The sequence below is a fragment of the Salvia miltiorrhiza genome, chromosome 2 (assembly GCF_028751815.1).
Source record: "Salvia miltiorrhiza cultivar Shanhuang (shh) chromosome 2, IMPLAD_Smil_shh, whole genome shotgun sequence".
Taxonomy (NCBI): domain Eukaryota; kingdom Viridiplantae; phylum Streptophyta; class Magnoliopsida; order Lamiales; family Lamiaceae; genus Salvia; species Salvia miltiorrhiza.
Genome location: NC_080388.1, coordinates 74,551,520 through 74,569,642, shown reverse-complemented (window position 1 = coordinate 74,569,642; position 18,123 = coordinate 74,551,520). Strand labels below are relative to the sequence as shown.

Genomic DNA, 18,123 nt, shown 5'->3' with positions numbered 1-18,123 from the left:
ATTGTTTAAATCATTTGAAGATTCAATAAAAGGTCTATGACATAAGCATAAATGCAAAAAAGTACATAACATTTCAAGAAATTCATGTTTCTATTCCAAAAATTATTTCTGACAACCAAGATAGTGTTTGCATATTGAAAAAAGAACCAAACGAATGGAAAATCAAGATTCATAATTAAAATAAAAATGAAGCACCATAACTATTAATATAACATATAAGCCAATACTTGCAACATATATACAGGAAGCATGGATCACACTTCTCTCTTTGGCTGTTTGAGTGATTTGCGAATCATCAGAGCATCAGTGAGAGCAGTAGTAGAAGTAAGAGAGGCTTTCAGTATGCTCAAAGCCTGCACCAACACAATTCATCTCAACATCTGAACATATATACATTCAGAAATATAACAACCAAGATTTCAAATATACAGTTTAATTACCTCTTTCAACCCAATTTGCATCTCCACTTCTTTGACATCAGATATCGAGATTTTCTGCTCTTTAAGAGAGGAAAGTGTCGAGGCAAAGCAGAAAGGCGTAACAGTTAAATCATCCGCCACGTGATAAGTTGGGGATCCTTTTAGATAACTTCCCTGCCCATTGGGAAACTTAACCGAAGACGAGTTCAGATAATCATTGTACTCAGCAGGCAAGCATTCTTCAGCGAGGGGGAAAATGCAGTGTGCTGAAATGTAGCCATGAGGTAGAATGGGTGTCATTAGCCTCTTTTTCGTATCCGGGGTAATGAAATGCTTGCTATCTGCAAGGTCGGATGTGCTCCGGTACAAGTTGTCTATAGCCTTAACACAAGTGTTACCGGCAAGAAGATGCTCAACTCCAACCAATGGGATGTAGAGGAAACTAAACAGAAACTCCACAAACTGTTTATTTGCTTGAGCATACGCAACCTTACCAGTAGATTGTTGTATCATCACTTTCAAACTTAAATTCCTCGAGTTGTTTGGATTCTCTTCCTCTGTAGTGTGTGGTTGAGTCACCATGAATTTAGAGTAAATCAGCTGTGTTGTTTTATTTAGGATGATGTCCGACAATGGAGTTGGGGACGTCAAGGAAGCCTTCAACAAATTCATAATCTAACAATAACATGATATACACAAATTAAATAAATAACTAGTTATAACAAAGATTGAGATTAGAGAAAACCAAAAATTACCTCAGTGAAGCCCAAATCCACCTTGATTTGCTCGGCGTTATCCATGTCTGTAATGCCAAGAAAGCTAATGACGCCTAAGAGTCCTGTCTCACTTGGAAATATGTGGAGATCATCAGAGATTAAGAAAGATGATGTATTCATGGTGAAAACTCCATCTCTAGATGCAGCAGCTTCAGATCCTTTCTTAACTACTTCTATTTTCATAGTACCACCACATAAGCCAAATTTGCACTTCTTAACATGATCATAGTAGATGCTTACGCTACGAAATCTATAAGAGCACTGATAGAGACCGATACAATAGAAATATTCAGCAGGCTGAAAATCAGTGATGTCGAGTTTCAGCCTCCCGTATTCATGTTCCAATGAACTTGTTGGATCAAGCAGAGTCTGCTTAGCTCCATCAGTCCAGAAGTAGGAACTGTCGAGATTTACTAAGCTACGGTATAAACTGCTTAAGCTACCAATGGAAGGCGCCTCGTCTCCATAGTGCTTCTCGAGGACTTTCACAATTCTTCCCAATGGCAAACTCAAGAAGCTTAACAAAATGTCTGCAAAATGGCTGTCGGAGTCTGCAAAGAGTACCTTAGTTCTCTCTTTATTGATCATCACTTTCAACGAAAATGTAGCACCCTTTTTATCATCAGCCATTCTTGAATTTGATACAGAAGTCGTCACTGCACTAATTAGTTTATATGTGTATTGATCTAATAGTAGAATATAATTAATGTTTGAGGTTAAAGGTATCAAGATTGCTATTTGGACATAATATGTTCATATATAAAATGGTCAAATATATAAAAATCGATTAATTTAAAATTTTTGTCTCAAAATAAAAAAGGATTTAGTTAATTAAAAATAAAGACAGCTACAATGTGAACAAAATTTTAAAACTAGCTAATTTTTTTTTATTTTTTTTTAAATCGAAAATTTAATATTAATTTTATTTTGTATATATTTGTTAAGTTCGAATCCCCTGCCAAATGATCTTTAAAATTATTCATTCATGGACCCAAAAAAACCCATCTTTTCGTCAAATTCTGTCATTATTCAAAACCAAAATCTAGTTTCCTGAGAGTCCAATTAAATCCTTCATAAAGACTAAAAGAAGCTCGAATTAAACATCTCTTACTCGGGTAATTCTATCTATATCAAAGCCTATTTTTCAGAAAAAAATTAAAATTTAGTGTATTTTATTTCAAATTTTAAAGATTGCGAGCAAAATCAAAATCCGTCTAAATTTTATGTATTTTGCGGCAATTTACGCATAAACATAGTAGTAATTAACTAATTAATAATCAATTAAAAATAGACACAGTGTGAACAAGAGATGAATAAGTCAAGAATTACCTGATTTCCAATCTATAAAATTGGGGATTTTCAGAGAAAAAGACAGATTTTCAAGTCAACCCAGAAGAAAACATGTTGTTTGATGAGGGTGGCTGAGCTCGCGGCGGAGGAAGGGTGGCTGCGACGGTGGTTTTGAGCGGCTAAAAGTGAAGAGAGGAGTGGATAGATGAGTGAGCGAGAAGCACTGGCATTATTTGGCTACTAAAGCAAAATGGAGCAAACAGTTGAGCTATGCCATTGGCGAATCTTTGCTTTTTCACTTTTTTTTTAACTTCTTTTTCTGTTTTTCAACTTTTTCTTTTCCATGTTTTTGGTTTGTCGGTTTCACAAAAAGTACTATTGCATGACTTTATTTGACGCAATTGTAATTTAATATGTTTGAACAAAAAAGTACTCCATCCGTCCTAATAATTTTGTCCGACTTTCCTTTTTGGGTTGTCCCAATAATTTTGTCTCATTTTCTTTTTAGGTAAATTTTAAAGTTAATTAACTCTCACTTAAACATGATTCTAATTAAACTTACTCCTCTAAATTACTCTACTCGCCTCTCTCTCTCTCTACCATCTCCCTCTCTAAAGCCGCCGCTCACTTCCCCTCTGCAAATCCACCGGCGCCGCCGCTCACTTCCCCTCTGTTCCACCGGCGCCGCCCCCCTCTGTTCCGCCGCCGCCGCCTCCGCCTCCCCCCTTCCCCCTATGTAAATCCGCTCCCCCATGAATGCTCCGCCGGCGCCGCCCCCCTCTTCCCCCTCTATTCATGGTGCTTCGCCTCTACTCCTCTGTTCCGCCGCCGTCGCCGCCTCCCTCCTTCCCCCTCTGTAAATCCGCTCCCCCATGAATGCTCCGCCGGCGCCGCCCCCCTCTTCCCCCTCTATTCATGGTGCTTCGCTTCTCCTCCTCTGTTCCGCCGCCGTCGCCGCCTCCCTCTTTCCCCCTCTGTAAATCCGTCGAGCACAGATCTAAGCCCTAAACTCCCTCTTCTCTTGCCTCGCCATCAACTTCCCTTCTCCGTCTCCACCTCTCTCTCCACCTCCGAGCCCTAAATCCCCAAATCCAAACGCCACCCCTTCGATTCCGGCGACTGTACAGCCATAGGGCTGCAGCCGCGGTGCCTTCTCCTGGTTAGCGAAGACGATGGAAAACTTGTTGAAGAAATTTGGCTTTTCTGTTCTTGGTTAACGATTTGTTGAAGAAATTCGTTTTTCTATTCTTGGCTTTTCCAGATGATGAAAAATTTGTTCTTGGTTTTTCTGTTCTTGGTTAGCAAAAATTTGTTGAAGAAATTGTTCTTGGGCTAAAGATTTGATTTTTATTCTTGTTCTTTTGCTTGATTTTGTTCACTGCTCCGGATGGAGAAAGGCGGCGATGAGGCCGGTGGCTGTGCCGACGCCGGGGAGGGAGGTGGCGCAGGTGTGGCTCCGCCGCCTACTGTTGCCGAGAGGAGGTGAAGAAGAAAGAAGATAAACACAAAGATAATTAGTTCATACTTACTTTTTCTAAAACAAGTGGGACCTTACAATTTACAACACTAACTCAACACTCCTTAATCTGCGTGCCCAAAAGAAAGGGGACAAGATTACCGGGCCGGAGGGAGTAGTTAAATACTTTAACAAATATATTTATTTAAAACTTTTGATTAAAAAAATAGTTATTTTTATTATTTTCTCCATATTTTATTTTATTTTATAATTTTTAATATTTTTTTAAAAAATTGTTATTTTTAAAGCATAAAAATTACAAATAAAAAGTAAAAATTAAAATAGCACCTTAGATTTCTCTCTATTGATCATCACTTTCAACGAAAACGTAGCATTCTTGTTCTTGTTTAATTTTTCTCAGACATTTTGGTGGAGGCGAAGATTTTTCTACAATTCTATTTTCTTATTTGTGAAACATCATCCTTTCAAGTTCCACCATATTAATATTCCATTTTCAGGTGTCTTGAAATTCGGAATTTGTTGGGGCTATTAATTTGGGAGTGAATGCAGAAGGTGTGGCTTTTAGTGGGACTAGACTAGTGACTCTTGGTTAACTCCTTCCTCATAAACAAGGGAGTGAATGTAGAAAAAAATCGAATTAGTATCTTCATCTGTTATTTAGATAATTAGATCTAAATCCAAACACAGCCAAATATAAAACCTATTAAAAAAGTGACTTGTTTTACAAAATTTGATTTGCTTATTATATTCCTCATATATACTTAATTTAAGGTTCATTGTGTAATTTAATATATTATACTTATAGATATATTATAGTTTATCTTTTATATTTTAATAGTTATTTAAGTAGTAGTATCCATTAGGACTCTTCATCATATAAGTTATTATTATTTTTTATTACATAATTTTAATAATTTAGAATTAAAATACAAAAGGATTACTTAAGTAGTAGTATCCATTAGAATTAGTAAATCGAAAGATTTCAGCGAGTCCTCTCTTTTATGGGGGAAGAAGTTAACCGAAGAGTCGTTAATTAGTCCCTCCAAATTCCAAGACACTACAAATTACAAGAATCATTAGAGAAATTAACCAAGCGCCGCTAGTCCCACCAAATTCCAAGACATAAACTTGTTAAATAGGTTTGATTTATTTAATTTATTTTTTAAAATAAAAATAATTATTATTTTTCTTTATATTGTTTACATTTTATTTATTTTTTGTATTTTTTTAGAAATAAAATAGAAAAGTGCAAAAAAAAGGTACAATTAATATAGACAATACAATAAATTAATTAAAAGCTATTTTTAATTTTAAAAATAAACTAAATAAATCAAAAAAAATCCTATTGAACTAATTTGTGAGTGGTCCTAATGTGATTGCATATATTTATTGTTTGGTTAATTTCCCGGTTTTATTTACTATTAAAAAAGTGAAGTAGAAGTATCTCTTCCAACTAAATTACCGATTTTGTGTGTAGGTGGAACACAATTTAAATTTGAATAAGTTTCATTTTAAACGTAGGTTATACAAATTTGATGCATGCATGTGATTTTCTTTATAGGTGTATTGAGTGATGTCACACAATTCTTTATTCTTTTGAATTATTGAATGAATTATATGTGACAACAATTTAATAAATATTAGGAGATCAAATGCATTCTTGCTGCTTAATTCCAATTAGCTGCTGACGTTTAATTTTGTATCTCATAAAGAGAGTGAATGCAGAGAGTCTCCGAATTTGGTAGGACTAATGACTCTTAGGTTAACTTCTTCCCCATAAAAAGGGAGGGTTTGGTGTTAAGAAGGATGTCAAGTTGTCGTTGAAAGTGATGATAAATATAGAGAGAAATGAGGTACACAATATATATTTCGAATTTTTACTCATCCTACTCCAATAACATTTATGATAATTCTTATTTCAACCAACAAATAATAGTTACTCCATCTCATTGTGCAACTTAAATTTTTTGATACTCATATATTATTAAATAATTAATTGAATTTTAAATATAAACCAGTTAGGTCATCTAGCTGCTTAATTCGAAGCTAGCTACTGCATGGAGTTTAATTTGATTTTTTATCTCATATAAAGAGCGAATGCAGAGAGTCTTGGAATTTGGTGGGACTATGTTACTCCAATAGCATTTGCAAAATGGAAAAAGATCCAAATGAATGATAAAACCAAGATCCATAATTTAAAATAAAAATGAAGCAGCATATTGCTATTAAAATAAGCAGAAAAACAATACTATTTGGAATTGGAGCATGGATCGCAGTCAGACTTTTTCTCTCTTAGGTCGTTTGAGTGATTTGCGAGTCAAGAGAGCATCAGTGAGAGCAGTAGAAGAAGTAAGAGAGGCTTTCAGTATGCTTAAAGCCTGCACCAACACAATTCATCTCATCAACATCTAATTACATACATTCAGAAATATATAAGATTTCAAATGATACAGGTTACCTCTTTCAGCCCGATTTGCATCTCCACTTCTTTGACATCAGATATCGAGATTTCCTGCTCTTTAAGTGAGGAAAGTGTCGAGGCAAAGCAGAAAGGCGTAACAGTTAAATCATCGGCCACGTGATAAGCTGGCGATCCTTTAAGATAACTTCCCCGCCCATTGGGAAACTTAACAGAAGAAAAATTTGATGTTTGATCATAGTCAGCAGGCAAGGATTCTTCAGTGAGGGGGAAAATGTAGTCTTTCGAAACATAGCCATGAGGTAGAGTGGGTTTCGTTAGCCTCTTTTTCATATCCGGGGTAATGAAATGCTTGCTATCTATAACGTCGGATGTGTTCCGGTACAAGTTGTCTATAGCCTTAACACCAGTGCTACCGGCAAGAAGATGCTCAACTCCTACCAATGGGATGTAGAGGAAACTAAACAGAAACTCTACAAACTGTTTATTAGCTTGAGCATGCACAACCTTACCAGTAGATTGTTGTATCATCACTTTCAAACTTAAATTCGTAGAGTTATTGGGATTCTCTTCGTTTCCGGTGTGTGGCTGAGACACCATGAGTGTAGAGTAACTCAGCTGTGTTGTTTTATTTAGGATGATGTCCGACAATGGAGTTGGGGACGTCAAGGATGCCTTCAACAAATTCATAATCTAGCTAACAGAAAGAGAGATAATAAAGGTAAAGAAAAATGAGTGGGAGAATAATATACAACAATATTTACTAAATACGTTGTCTATAGCTTAATAGACTATATATCTTTAAATGTTGTCTATGTTATATGTCTATATACGTTTTTCAGGTAGCGTGGAAACAAATTAAAATTACCTCATTGAAGCCCAAATCCACTTTGAATTGCTCGGCGTTATCCATGTCTGTAATGCCAAGAAAGCTAATGATTCCTAAGAATCCTGTCTCATTTGGAAATATATGTGGAGATCATCAGAGATTATGAAAGATGATGTATTCATGGTGAAAACTCCATCTCTAGATGCAGCAGCTTCAGGCCCTTTCTTACCTACTTCTTTAATCATACTATCATGTAAGCAAAATTTGCACCTATTGACATGATCATAGTAGATGCTTAGGCTACGAAATCTATTAGGCTGATCAGTGTGATACCGAATGATGGGATATTTACTACAATAGAAATATTCAGAAGGCTGAAAATCAGTGATATCGAGTTTCAGCCTCCCGTATTCATCTTCCAATGAACTTGTTGGATCAAGCAGAGTCTGCTTAGCTCCATCAGTCCAGAAATATGCACTGTCGAGATTTACTAAGCTACGGTACAAACTGCTTAAGCTACCAATGGTAGGCGCCTCGTCTCCAAAGTGCTTCTCGAGGACTTTGACAATTCTTCCCAACGGCAAACTCAAGAAGCTTAACAAAATGTCTGCGAAGTGGCTGTCGGAGTCTGCAAAGAGCACCTTAGTTCTCTCTTTATTGATCATCACTTTCAACGAAAATGTCGCACCTTTTTTATCATCAGCCATTCTTGAAATATATATATGTGGTACAAACAAAGAAATATTTGAATAATGTTAACGAAAGATTTCAGCAATCCCTGCAATTTTATGGGGGAAGAAGTTAACCTAAGAGTCGTTAGTTTACTCCCTCCAAATTAATTGGCAAATTCCAAGAATCGTTACAAAAATTAACCAAGCGCCACTAGTCCCACCAAATTTCAAGATCCATCCGATTTATTTGATTAATTTCCCGATTTATTTATTCCAAAAAAATAGATTTTATTTTAGATTGAAAAAGTGAAGTAGCAGTACCTCTTCCAAATAAGTGTCAATTAGTCCAACAAAATTCCAAGATTATCTGCATTGATCACTCTCCCTTTTTACGAGACACAGAAATTAACCAAACGTTGCACCAAATTCCAAGACCTTCTAGAGTCGAGAAGAATAATCTGCTTAACTGTATATATTGGTATTTATCATACGAGAATAATTAGAAAGTCAAATTAACAAGTGTTAATAGGCAAAAGTGCCCCATTCCTTATTCATATTTTGAAAAATGCCCACCCTTATCATGCAAAGCACTACATGACCTAAATTACTAATTAACCCTTAGGTGGGTCAACATCTTAAGTAATCATTTCGGTCTTCTTACACAATCTTACACATTTGAGGGTTCCCATGCATTTTTGTACAATAATTTGTGATGTTGACCGAAATGATTACACATTGAGTGTCCGAAATGATTTTTTTAAACTGTATATATATACAATGTTCATATGTTTAAATTGAAAATATTATAGACCGCACACTAATTAACACTTAAACAATATATTAAATTAAATTCAGCAAAATAGTAAAAATTAATATAAAAATACAAATAGATAGAATACAAACTTTTGAGTCGATATATCATCGATCCGGCCGGTGAAATGGCCAGATCAATGAATCCGACCGGGTATATTTCAGGTACACATCGACCCGGCCGGATACATTTTTCCTTGACAATTACCGGCCGGATCGATATTATTTAGGCATAAAATATTCTATTTTATTCAATTTAAAAAAAAAAAATCAAGACGCTAATAATATATATCCATTCGTATCTATCTTAAATTTTTTATTTTTTTTCCCTTTAATATCTTAATTTCAATACATATATTCTTTGAAATTATTTGTATATATATACCTCTATATATATTGTGTTATTCTTGAATGTTGATATATAGTACTATATATATCGTGTAAATCAATTGATATCTTTAAATTTAAAATATATATATATATATATATATATATATACTCAATATCCGTTGTAACCCTATTAACACATTTAAATGCATGCTTGTTACCCAAAAAAATCATGCATGTTACCGATACATAAAGGTAAAAAATATCTTGCTTCAAAATTTGATTCCCTTTTGATAGACATAAAGCCGATTGTATCGGTCCGTTCACTTACTTTAAAAAAGACTAGGGTTTTTTAATATCGGCTCCTTCACCACACACCTCTATCGGCTTGTTCACTTTTACCCACCGCCTTCTTCACTTTTACCCACCGAGAGAGAAAGTTCAAAAGATTGAAGCACTCATCCATGGCATCTTCTTCACAGGTATTTATTTTTAATTTTCATGAAATTGAATATAATAATGTATGCTAAAACACGATCGGTCCGGCCGGTGAAGTGGCCGGATAAATCGAACCGGCCGAGAACATTATTTAAATGAAACATACGGCCGGATCGATTTATCCGGCCACTTCACCAGCCGGACCGAGCCTGTTTTAGCATAAATTATTCCATTTTAATTAGTTGTATGTTTATATTAATCATTAGAAATTTACTGAATTTAATTTAATTATATTTGTTTAAGTAATCATTATTGAATTATTATTGCGAGTTTTGCTGGGTATTACATTGCATTGTTTGTGTGGTTTTTGTGTAATTTAATAAAATAAAGTATTTTATGCCTATAGAAAAACGATCCGGCCGGTACTATGCCCGGAATAATGCGTCCGGCCGGAACAGTTTCAATCTGAAATGTACCCGGCCGGATACATTTTACCGGTCACTTCACCGGCCGGCTAGTTTCTTTTTAGGCATAAAATACTTTACTAAATATATCTGTATGTTTACGTTAATTATTGAAACTGTTATTTTACTGAAACTGTTATTGTTTAATTATTGAAACTGTTATGTTTAATTATTGAAACTGTTATTAAATAATTATATTTAATTGTTTAATTATTAATTATTGAAACTGTTATTGCTTGGTTTACGAATTAAATTGCAGTTTTTTAATATTTTACTGAATTTAATTAAACTGCTTGGTATTAATTGCAGTTTAATAATTTACTGAATTTTTACTGAATTTAATATTAAATTGCTGAATTACTCGAATTTTACTGAATTTAATTTTAAATGTTTTAATATTTTACTGAATTTTACGATTTTACTTGAATTTTACTATTTTACTGAATTACTGAATTTTAATACTATTTAATTTAATTGCTTGGTATTAATTAATTTCGCCTCTTTTTTAATTATGCCTATTTGTATTATTTTTAAATATTTTACTGAATTTAATATGTTTTTATTTTGTAAATGAATAGGCGAATGTCCCATATCTTCGTCGCGACACTATAGACCAGACGGAGGTTGCTATCAGCACCTACTATAGGGATTCACATTTTCCGGAGCTGGTTCAAACTTTAAATGTGGTCGGCGAACAGTGCAATTCAGATTTATTGGGAAGATTTAGAGCATCATGTTTTGGGCATTTCACTGATTGGAGGCCCGGCGCGAAGAGCAATAAAGCATTACACCAGATTGTATCGAGGCAGATTGTGTCAGAAGAAAATGAGATCTGCTTCTTTCTGTGCGGAGCACGAGTCAGATTTTCCCCTGCGGACTACGCATTAGTGACTGGGCTCAATTTCGGGGGATCGAGTTTCGATGCGACATTACAGCACGACTGCAGTCGCGTGGAGGCATACCGACGATTCTGCGGTGTGCGAAGCATGACCATACAGTCGCTCATCAAACGCATGTGCGATTTGGATCGTCGAGTGGATGATGAGGATGGGAGCCTGTACCTTCGTGCTGTCCTCGTGTGTGTGGCTCACACCCTTGTTCTTGGGTTGGATGCGCGGGTACAGCCGTGGCTTTGGGTTTTGGTGGATGATCTGGCTGCGTTTGATAGATTCCCCTGGGGCGCGTATTCGTATAAGATGTTATGCCATTATACGACAGATGTAGGAACCGGCGAGAAATATCACTTCTACGGTCCTTCGTGGGCTTTATATGTCTGGGCATTGGAGCGCGTCCCGGGCTTCGGACACATGGTCGCAGCATCTAGCGGTGATCCGACAGCGCACCCTCGGTGTTTGAGATGGACTTTCAGGGGTAAGCCGAAGCTTCACGGTCTGCGCGATCTATTCGAGGGACAGGTAATCAGTTATTTAAGATTATCCTCCACACCGTTACTGGTTTTACTTATGTTCTAATATATTATCTTTGTTGCTTTCTAGGGTGGTGTCATGCCCCTGGAGCCCGATGCTGACGATCTGGAGAGTCACTACTTCATATCAGCGCTGACACCGGGCGAACTCTCGGTGAGCTTCAGCCCCCCCGACAACCCATTAGCTCGGGGTGTCCAATTTCCACAGGGCACCGGAGCCCGTGTTGTGGAGGAGCGCGGGGACGAGGAGGATGTACCTAGACAGCCTCGTACGACTCGCAGTCACAGTGTCCGGGGCCCTGTGAGGGATGCTCGACAGCACGAGCCGGCTCGTCATTCAGTAGAGACGGGCTCGCGCCCTGTGAGGGATGCTCGACCCCACGAGCCGGCTCGTCATTCAGTAGATCCGGGCAAGCGCCCAGCGCCGCATACTTCTTCATCGTCGAGCGGATCTCGGACTGTATCCAGTCCCAGCGAGGGTGAGGTGGATCGTAAGTGGGTGAAGAAGACGATCCGTCAGGAGATTAAGAAGGCCTTCGGCAAATTCGTGGAGAAACTGAAGAGCAAGGGTAAAAAGGATAGGTGCAAGAAGAGCAAACATTTCCGAGTGCCCGACTCCCCTGATGATGATGACCAGCGACGGTCCCCTGATCCTCCACAGCCACGGTCTCCTCCACAGCCACGGTCTCCTCCACCCAGTGCTTCAGGGCCCGACGCTTCAGGGCCAAGCGTTTCACGTCCCTGCGACGACGACCCCCGCGATGAGGAACCACGCCATTCAGAGACCCAGGCCTACCCATCACGCCCTTCAGATTATGCCCATTCCCGCCCAGCAGAGACCCCGGATTACAACGAGCAGTGGCGGGCCATGAATCAGTCTGTTCAGGGCGACTACACACCGGCAGCGCAGACTTTTGACTGGTCGACCCAGGTCTACCCTCATTGGTCTTCCCCATTCCTGAAGCCGCAGTATAGCACAGAGACCCCGATATTCTTTGCTGAACCGCTCACTTCTATTGCACCACATGAGTGGGGACAGTCCAGTTCGGCAGGGCAGGCTCAGACGGAGGAGCCTGAGCCACAGGCAGAGCAGCCACAGGTACTGCTGCTGCAGCACCCAGAGCAGCCGCCAGCAGAGCTCCCGCGTCGCAGTCAGAGGGTGAGGCGTCCGTCTAACTTTCAGAGATCGCCTTGGGTTAATAGCCAAATGCCACGTCCAGTGACACAAACCTGCAGTGACCATTATGAGAAGTGGATGGCTAGGTGTCGAGAGGGTAGGGGTCGTGAGATTTATGTCAAGGCAAGTGGTGGTTTGCGGGAGTACGACGACTTCGCGCGGGTGGATAATGTCAGCCAGGAATTCACAACTGGGGTAAATCACTTCTATTGATTTTAACATTGTTAAATTACTGTCTACTAACTTATTGATTTTAACATTGTTGCAGGATATTGACTTGTATTTCTTGACCTTGAGAAATAGACTTCGAGGTTCCCTGGATTTACTGGATGACGTAGATATGAATAACACAATCATAGTAGACACGGATTGGTTTGTAAGTAAACTTTCATTATTTATATGTTTTCATTGGTGCGGATATAAATTATTAATTACTTATTTGATCTGTAGATATACCTCAAGAAAGAGTTTGACGCTCTATTGGATAAGTGGGCAGGAAGTGAGTTCGGCCCCAAGGAGTTTCATGTATTGACTAGTACAGCACTGGCTGATGATTGGCAGCCTGCTATAGAGTGGGTCTGCCAAGTACGTGGAAAATCACTTAAGGGCCATGAACTTCCTCCTGGTCATATAGGATGGATGGATGCCGCACAGGTTATGAGTTAAACAATTATTGTTACTTGTCATTTGTGATTTATCGTTGTTTCTTATCAATTCATTGTGGTTTGTCATAGGTTCTCATGCCAGTCATAATTGGCCACCATTTTATCCTATGTCGGATTCGGTTAGGAGACGCCGTATGCGAGGTCTATGACCCAGTATTCCACAAGCTAACACCTCGACAACAGAATGATCGAGTTGGTGATTTATTACCTTTACTGAGATTGTTGCCAGCTGTCCTTCAGGTGTCGAGGTGGCTAGACGACACATCCATTGATGCGACAGTGGCAAAGAGCAAGTGGCCACTTATGACGGCAGTGTTTGCTCCAGCGGAGGTTCAGTTTCACCAGCAGGACTCTGTCAGCTGCGGGCCTTTCGTCTGCATGTATGCTGAACGACTGATATCTGGCTCTCCATCCATTGAGTGGGGTAACCACAACGTGGCGGCATACAGGGCCAAGATTGCTAGATCTATATTTTCGTTGTGTGAAACTAGGACACATCGTATCAATAGACTTGGTTTTGCATAGTTTTGTATATTGTTACATTAATGGATGCTTCTATTTGGTTATTCAACGAGCATTATTTCCTGTAAATCATTCCAGCTTATCGAATATTAAGATAATTCAATCAATATCATTAACTGTTACAGCACACAAATGGATCCCACTACTAGACGGGCTCAGTCGCCCTGCCAGCGCACGTTCTCTTGCTGTGTCCTTCTTCATGGCAGATGCTGCACTTCTTTGGTTTACGACGCCTGATACTAGAAGACTCATCGGCTTGTGTGCTGGTGCCTTCACCACCGCCTCGATGTCTACCTTCTTTTGGGCGCCCCGCTTGACCTTTTACAATCAGAGGTAATACAACCTGCTCCGCGATGTGCTCGGGAACCAACCACTGGCGTCTCGGCGGGAGATTATTAACTTCGCGAGAGTAAGTATCGATAAAAAAGTCATTCGTGTAGTACGAGTCTACATACTCCGCGATCGTATCACCGGCTTCACTATAAAAACAAACAAACTCCGATAGTAATCAATATAACGAACATTAGAACATATTTCATGATCGTACCTTATTGCAGCGATTGAATGAGAACAGGGCAGTTGGTCTAGCTGAAATACTCGACATTCGCATTTTTTCTTCTCTAGATCCACCTTGAAGCTTCTGTCAGCAGTTTGCACCTTATACTTCATGCCACTCAACCTTTGTGCAGTGTATCGACGACTTTTTTGGACTTCAATAGCTACCCTTTTACCAGCCTCAACAGTCAAGCCTTGCTCGATTTGTTGTGCAGCCCTTAGTCGCTCGCTGAACCATTTCTCAATAACAATTCTGATTGCCTCTAACATCGAGCATATAGGAAGTCTTCTTGCCCACAACAATCTGGAATTAAAAGCTTCAGCAGCATTTGATGTCATAAAACTGTAGCGTCGCACAGGCATAGGACACATCGAACGAGCCCACTTCTCCGGCCCAATCCCCATTAGTTTATCGTACGCGGCTCTCTTCATAACCTTCAGGGCGTTCATAGCCCTATTGAAGTCGGACTTCTCGTACGCAAATGCAGCTTGTCGATACACCTCGACCACTGCCTTACCGTAATGCTTCAGGTTATTTTGCAAATGGTAGTAGCATAGGCCGTGGGTTGCATTTGGTAACTCATTCCTGATAGCATTGGCAATGGAGATATGCTGATCAGAGACAATCAAAAGTGGATCGGCTTGGCCATAAACACGTCGAATGCGAGACATGAAATAACTCCACGATTCATCGTTTTCTTTCGGGCCAACACCATACGCGAGTGGGAACAAACTCTCGTTGCCGTCCTTCGTCACTGCAACAAACAAAATACCCCTATTCTTGCCCTTCAAGTGTGTGCCATCGACGACAATCACTGGCCGTAAGCTGAACATGAAAGGGGTAGCCGAAGCTGCAAGAGCAACAAATAAGTGTTTGAATCGGCCATCATCGTCAACTTCCCACTCCACCCTCGAACCGGGATTGGATTGTCTCAACATGTATAAGTACTTGGGCAGCATCTCGAAGGACTGATCATGTCGACCATAAACCATCTCAGTGGCTCGATTACGGGCTCGCAATGCAACATCGTACTTGATCTGTACGCCAAACTCACGTCGCAGCTCCAGCTGGATGGCCTTCGGCTTCAAGATCTCGCAATCGTCGTGTATCTTCTGTGCTAAATATGCTGCGACGACTTTTGCGGGGGCCTTTATTCGCGCTACGCGCCCTAGCTCACCGTCGCATGAGTGCTCATTGGTGAACTTATACACTCCCCAAATGACTCCATCTTGTGACGATGCATGGAGCTTGAAGGGGCACGTATCTGAATGCTTGCATTTGACGTAGACTCGTCTGCTGTCTGATTTGCTGACAGAAAATTCCTTGCCCTGCTTCATGTTCCACAGACCGATTGCAACGATCAGATCATCTTTGCTATTGAAATACATATTCTTTGACAACTCCCGAGGCAATAGCTGATAATCTTCAATATCCACAACTGCCGCTGCGGCGTCCAACGGGATAACCGGAACTAACCAATTAGTTAGTTCATCTGCTCCAGGAACCTGTTCGTCATCATCCTCGTCGATCTGCAAATTCTGCCAACCTGCATATTCAATCCCCGCCCTTCTCACGTTCTCTGGCTCCGACAAGTCTTCAGAGGCGCTTGTATCAGTCTCGGCTTCAGACGATGGAACATAATCTTCATCTACATTACCAGCATCCTCCACGAACTGAGGCTCGTACGTATATTGATCATCAGCTGGACCCCAACAACGATCAGTTATTAGGCGATCGTACTGGTACGGATTTGGCTCATCCCATGAAGGCCAACCCGTTGACTGATCATTACCCCAAGTGACCGACGGTTCAACACTTTGTTGCGCCGGTGAATCTCCGGCTGATAGGTCTAAATAAGCATATCTTTGGATTGCTTCCAATCCGTCCCCACCTTCGAATGTTGCACTGGATTCACCTCCATACCCGGAAGATTGAGGGAGATCGAACGAAGGAACATACACTCCTCCACTGTAATCGTCTTCAACAACATAAATCTCAGGAAAATGTGGCTGCGACGCCAGCAACTGAAGCAAATCATTGTCATCGGCAAGAATATTTTTACTGTATACCCTGCCATTTAATCTTTTCGTCAAATAATACAAGCTGTAATTAGTGCTCAATGAATTCTCCATCATCAGGTAATTTATCATGTACACCGTACTGGCCATTGTGTCTCCGAAAATATGCAAATTCTTAGAAGAGCCGCCGATGTACTCATAACCATTGAAGGCACCTCCATAATTAACCACAAAGTATCTCCCATATTCATTCATCTACAGAAAAAATAATAAATAAATAAATATATGATGTAAATGGAATACAATGTTAAAATACAACATATAACATGTTAATACACTCGAAAAACATCTATCCGCCCGGGGAAGTAGCCGAGAAAATGTGTCCGGCCGTGTATTACATGATATACAATTACACACGGCCGGACACATGTTCAAGGACACTTGTCCGGGCGGATACATAATTTTCGAGCATAATAACATGAGTTATGTAGCAATATATATGTATAGAACTAAAATGCAACTAATAATTACTAATTAATACTTTAAAACATGATAGAATTTGCTCTAATTCACATGTATTTCCTTCAAACGTGGCTTTAAATCATAGTATGCTATAATATGCTAATAATTCACATAAGCATATACGATCAAACAAAACATTGAAAATAAACAATAACCAACTTAAATTACATTTCAAACGTAAAATGACATACCTTTAAACGTTCGGATGAGAGAATTCACAAATAATAGCTTCACCACTTGGAAAATATTAGAATTTCTAATGAGTTTGAGTGTTTTTTCACTTTGAGTGTTCGGATGAGAGGATGAGAGAATGAGAGAATTCACTCATATATAAACAAAGATTTCTTCATTTCAGGTGAATTTCAATGAAATTAGAGTGTTTGACATGAATACTTTACTGACAAAGCTATTTCACATCATATTTGTCGTTTATCATCAATTTAAAAAAAAAAAAAAATTATGTCCCTTAATTGAATGCTAATTAATCGATGGAATATAAATACAAAAAATTAACACAATCCATATTAGCACTCAAAACACACATAGGAACCAAAAAAACATCTATCCGACCGGAACATATATGTGTCCGCCCGGTGAAAACTTGTGTCCGGTCGGACACTTGTTTTTCCCGGTCGGACGCTTGTTTTTTTTTTTCCAATGTGTGTTTTGAGTGCTAATATCGATTGTGTTAATTTTTAGTATTTATTTTCCATTGATTAATTAGCCTACGATTTACTTGTAAAACCTTCGATTTTAATTCAAAAATAAATAAATATTAACTTCTCTGTCAGTATTTCACATGTTCCAACACATATTTGACCGATTTCAATGTTTAAATTGTTGAATTGATGTTTTTCTTACACTTTAACAACTTTTGTCATAGATGTGTAAGTACTTTTGCGGAAAACAATGCACATCCATCACATTCAAAGGGCATTTTCGGTTCTTCACTTATTTAGGGCATGTAGTGCTTTGCATGATAAGGGTGGGCATTTTTCAAATTATTCATAAGAGAAAGGGCACTTTAAATTTTGCCTCAATTAACAATATGTATTCTTGTGCTAAATAATACCAAACACTAGATTGATCTGTACTAAATTAGCTAATACAGTGTATTAGCCAATATCAAACACGCACTTAGTTTAGTTTGGCTTCTATTTAGTGTTGAACAATATATATTCTTGTGGTTGAATGTTTTTGCGTTGTGATTGTCTATTCATTTAAGCAGTTTGCAATAGCTTTGGTGCTTGTATTGTTGTGCAAATTTTGATCTTGTTTTAGTGATTTCACTACGGATCAATGTTTTTGTTCATTTTG

The 18,123-nt window shown here is 38.8% G+C and overlaps 5 protein-coding genes across 8 annotated transcripts; 1 reads left to right on the top strand and 4 right to left on the bottom strand.

Annotated features, from left to right (window-relative positions):
• Positions 1-71: 71 nt before the first annotated feature.
• On the bottom strand, positions 72-2,839 carry LOC131009370 (uncharacterized). Of its 4 annotated transcripts, none has more exons than XM_057936665.1 (4): positions 2,525-2,839; positions 1,175-1,851; positions 441-1,094; positions 72-353 (listed from the first exon to the last, which is right to left on the bottom strand). In XM_057936665.1, exons 2-4 carry the CDS (start codon positions 1,823-1,825, stop codon positions 255-257), a joined length of 1,404 nt encoding a protein of 467 aa, XP_057792648.1. In that variant the 5' UTR covers positions 1,826-1,851; positions 2,525-2,839; the 3' UTR covers positions 72-254. The 4 variants fall into 4 exon arrangements, with proteins under 4 accessions (XP_057792648.1, XP_057792651.1, XP_057792649.1 ...); XM_057936668.1 differs by having other exon boundaries at positions 441-685; positions 914-1,094; positions 1,175-2,785; XM_057936666.1 differs by having other exon boundaries at positions 1,175-1,856; positions 2,525-2,781.
• A 3,340-nt stretch (positions 2,840-6,179) lies between these two features.
• Positions 6,180-7,435, bottom strand: LOC131009371 (uncharacterized). The gene is made up of 3 exons (XM_057936670.1): positions 7,250-7,435; positions 6,421-7,074; positions 6,180-6,340 (listed from the first exon to the last, which is right to left on the bottom strand). The coding sequence occupies exons 1-3, from the start codon at positions 7,292-7,294 to the stop codon at positions 6,239-6,241; spliced, it is 801 nt and encodes a 266-aa protein (XP_057792653.1). The 5' UTR covers positions 7,295-7,435; the 3' UTR covers positions 6,180-6,238.
• LOC131010006 (uncharacterized) lies at positions 7,324-7,917 on the bottom strand. Its single transcript, XM_057937401.1, has one exon. The coding sequence runs from the start codon at positions 7,915-7,917 to the stop codon at positions 7,324-7,326; it is 594 nt and encodes a 197-aa protein (XP_057793384.1).
• Positions 7,918-9,482: 1,565 nt separating this feature from the next.
• LOC131010005 (uncharacterized) lies at positions 9,483-13,756 on the top strand. Its single transcript, XM_057937400.1, has 6 exons — positions 9,483-9,500; positions 10,499-11,335; positions 11,417-12,718; positions 12,792-12,899; positions 12,974-13,177; positions 13,258-13,756. The coding sequence occupies exons 1-6, from the start codon at positions 9,483-9,485 to the stop codon at positions 13,711-13,713; spliced, it is 2,925 nt and encodes a 974-aa protein (XP_057793383.1). The 3' UTR covers positions 13,714-13,756.
• A 99-nt stretch (positions 13,757-13,855) lies between these two features.
• LOC131010004 (uncharacterized) lies at positions 13,856-16,625 on the bottom strand. Its single transcript, XM_057937399.1, has 2 exons — positions 14,258-16,625; positions 13,856-14,189 (listed from the first exon to the last, which is right to left on the bottom strand). Exons 1-2 carry the CDS (start codon positions 16,537-16,539, stop codon positions 13,856-13,858), a joined length of 2,616 nt encoding a protein of 871 aa, XP_057793382.1. The 5' UTR covers positions 16,540-16,625.
• Between the last annotated feature and the right edge of the window lie 1,498 nt (positions 16,626-18,123).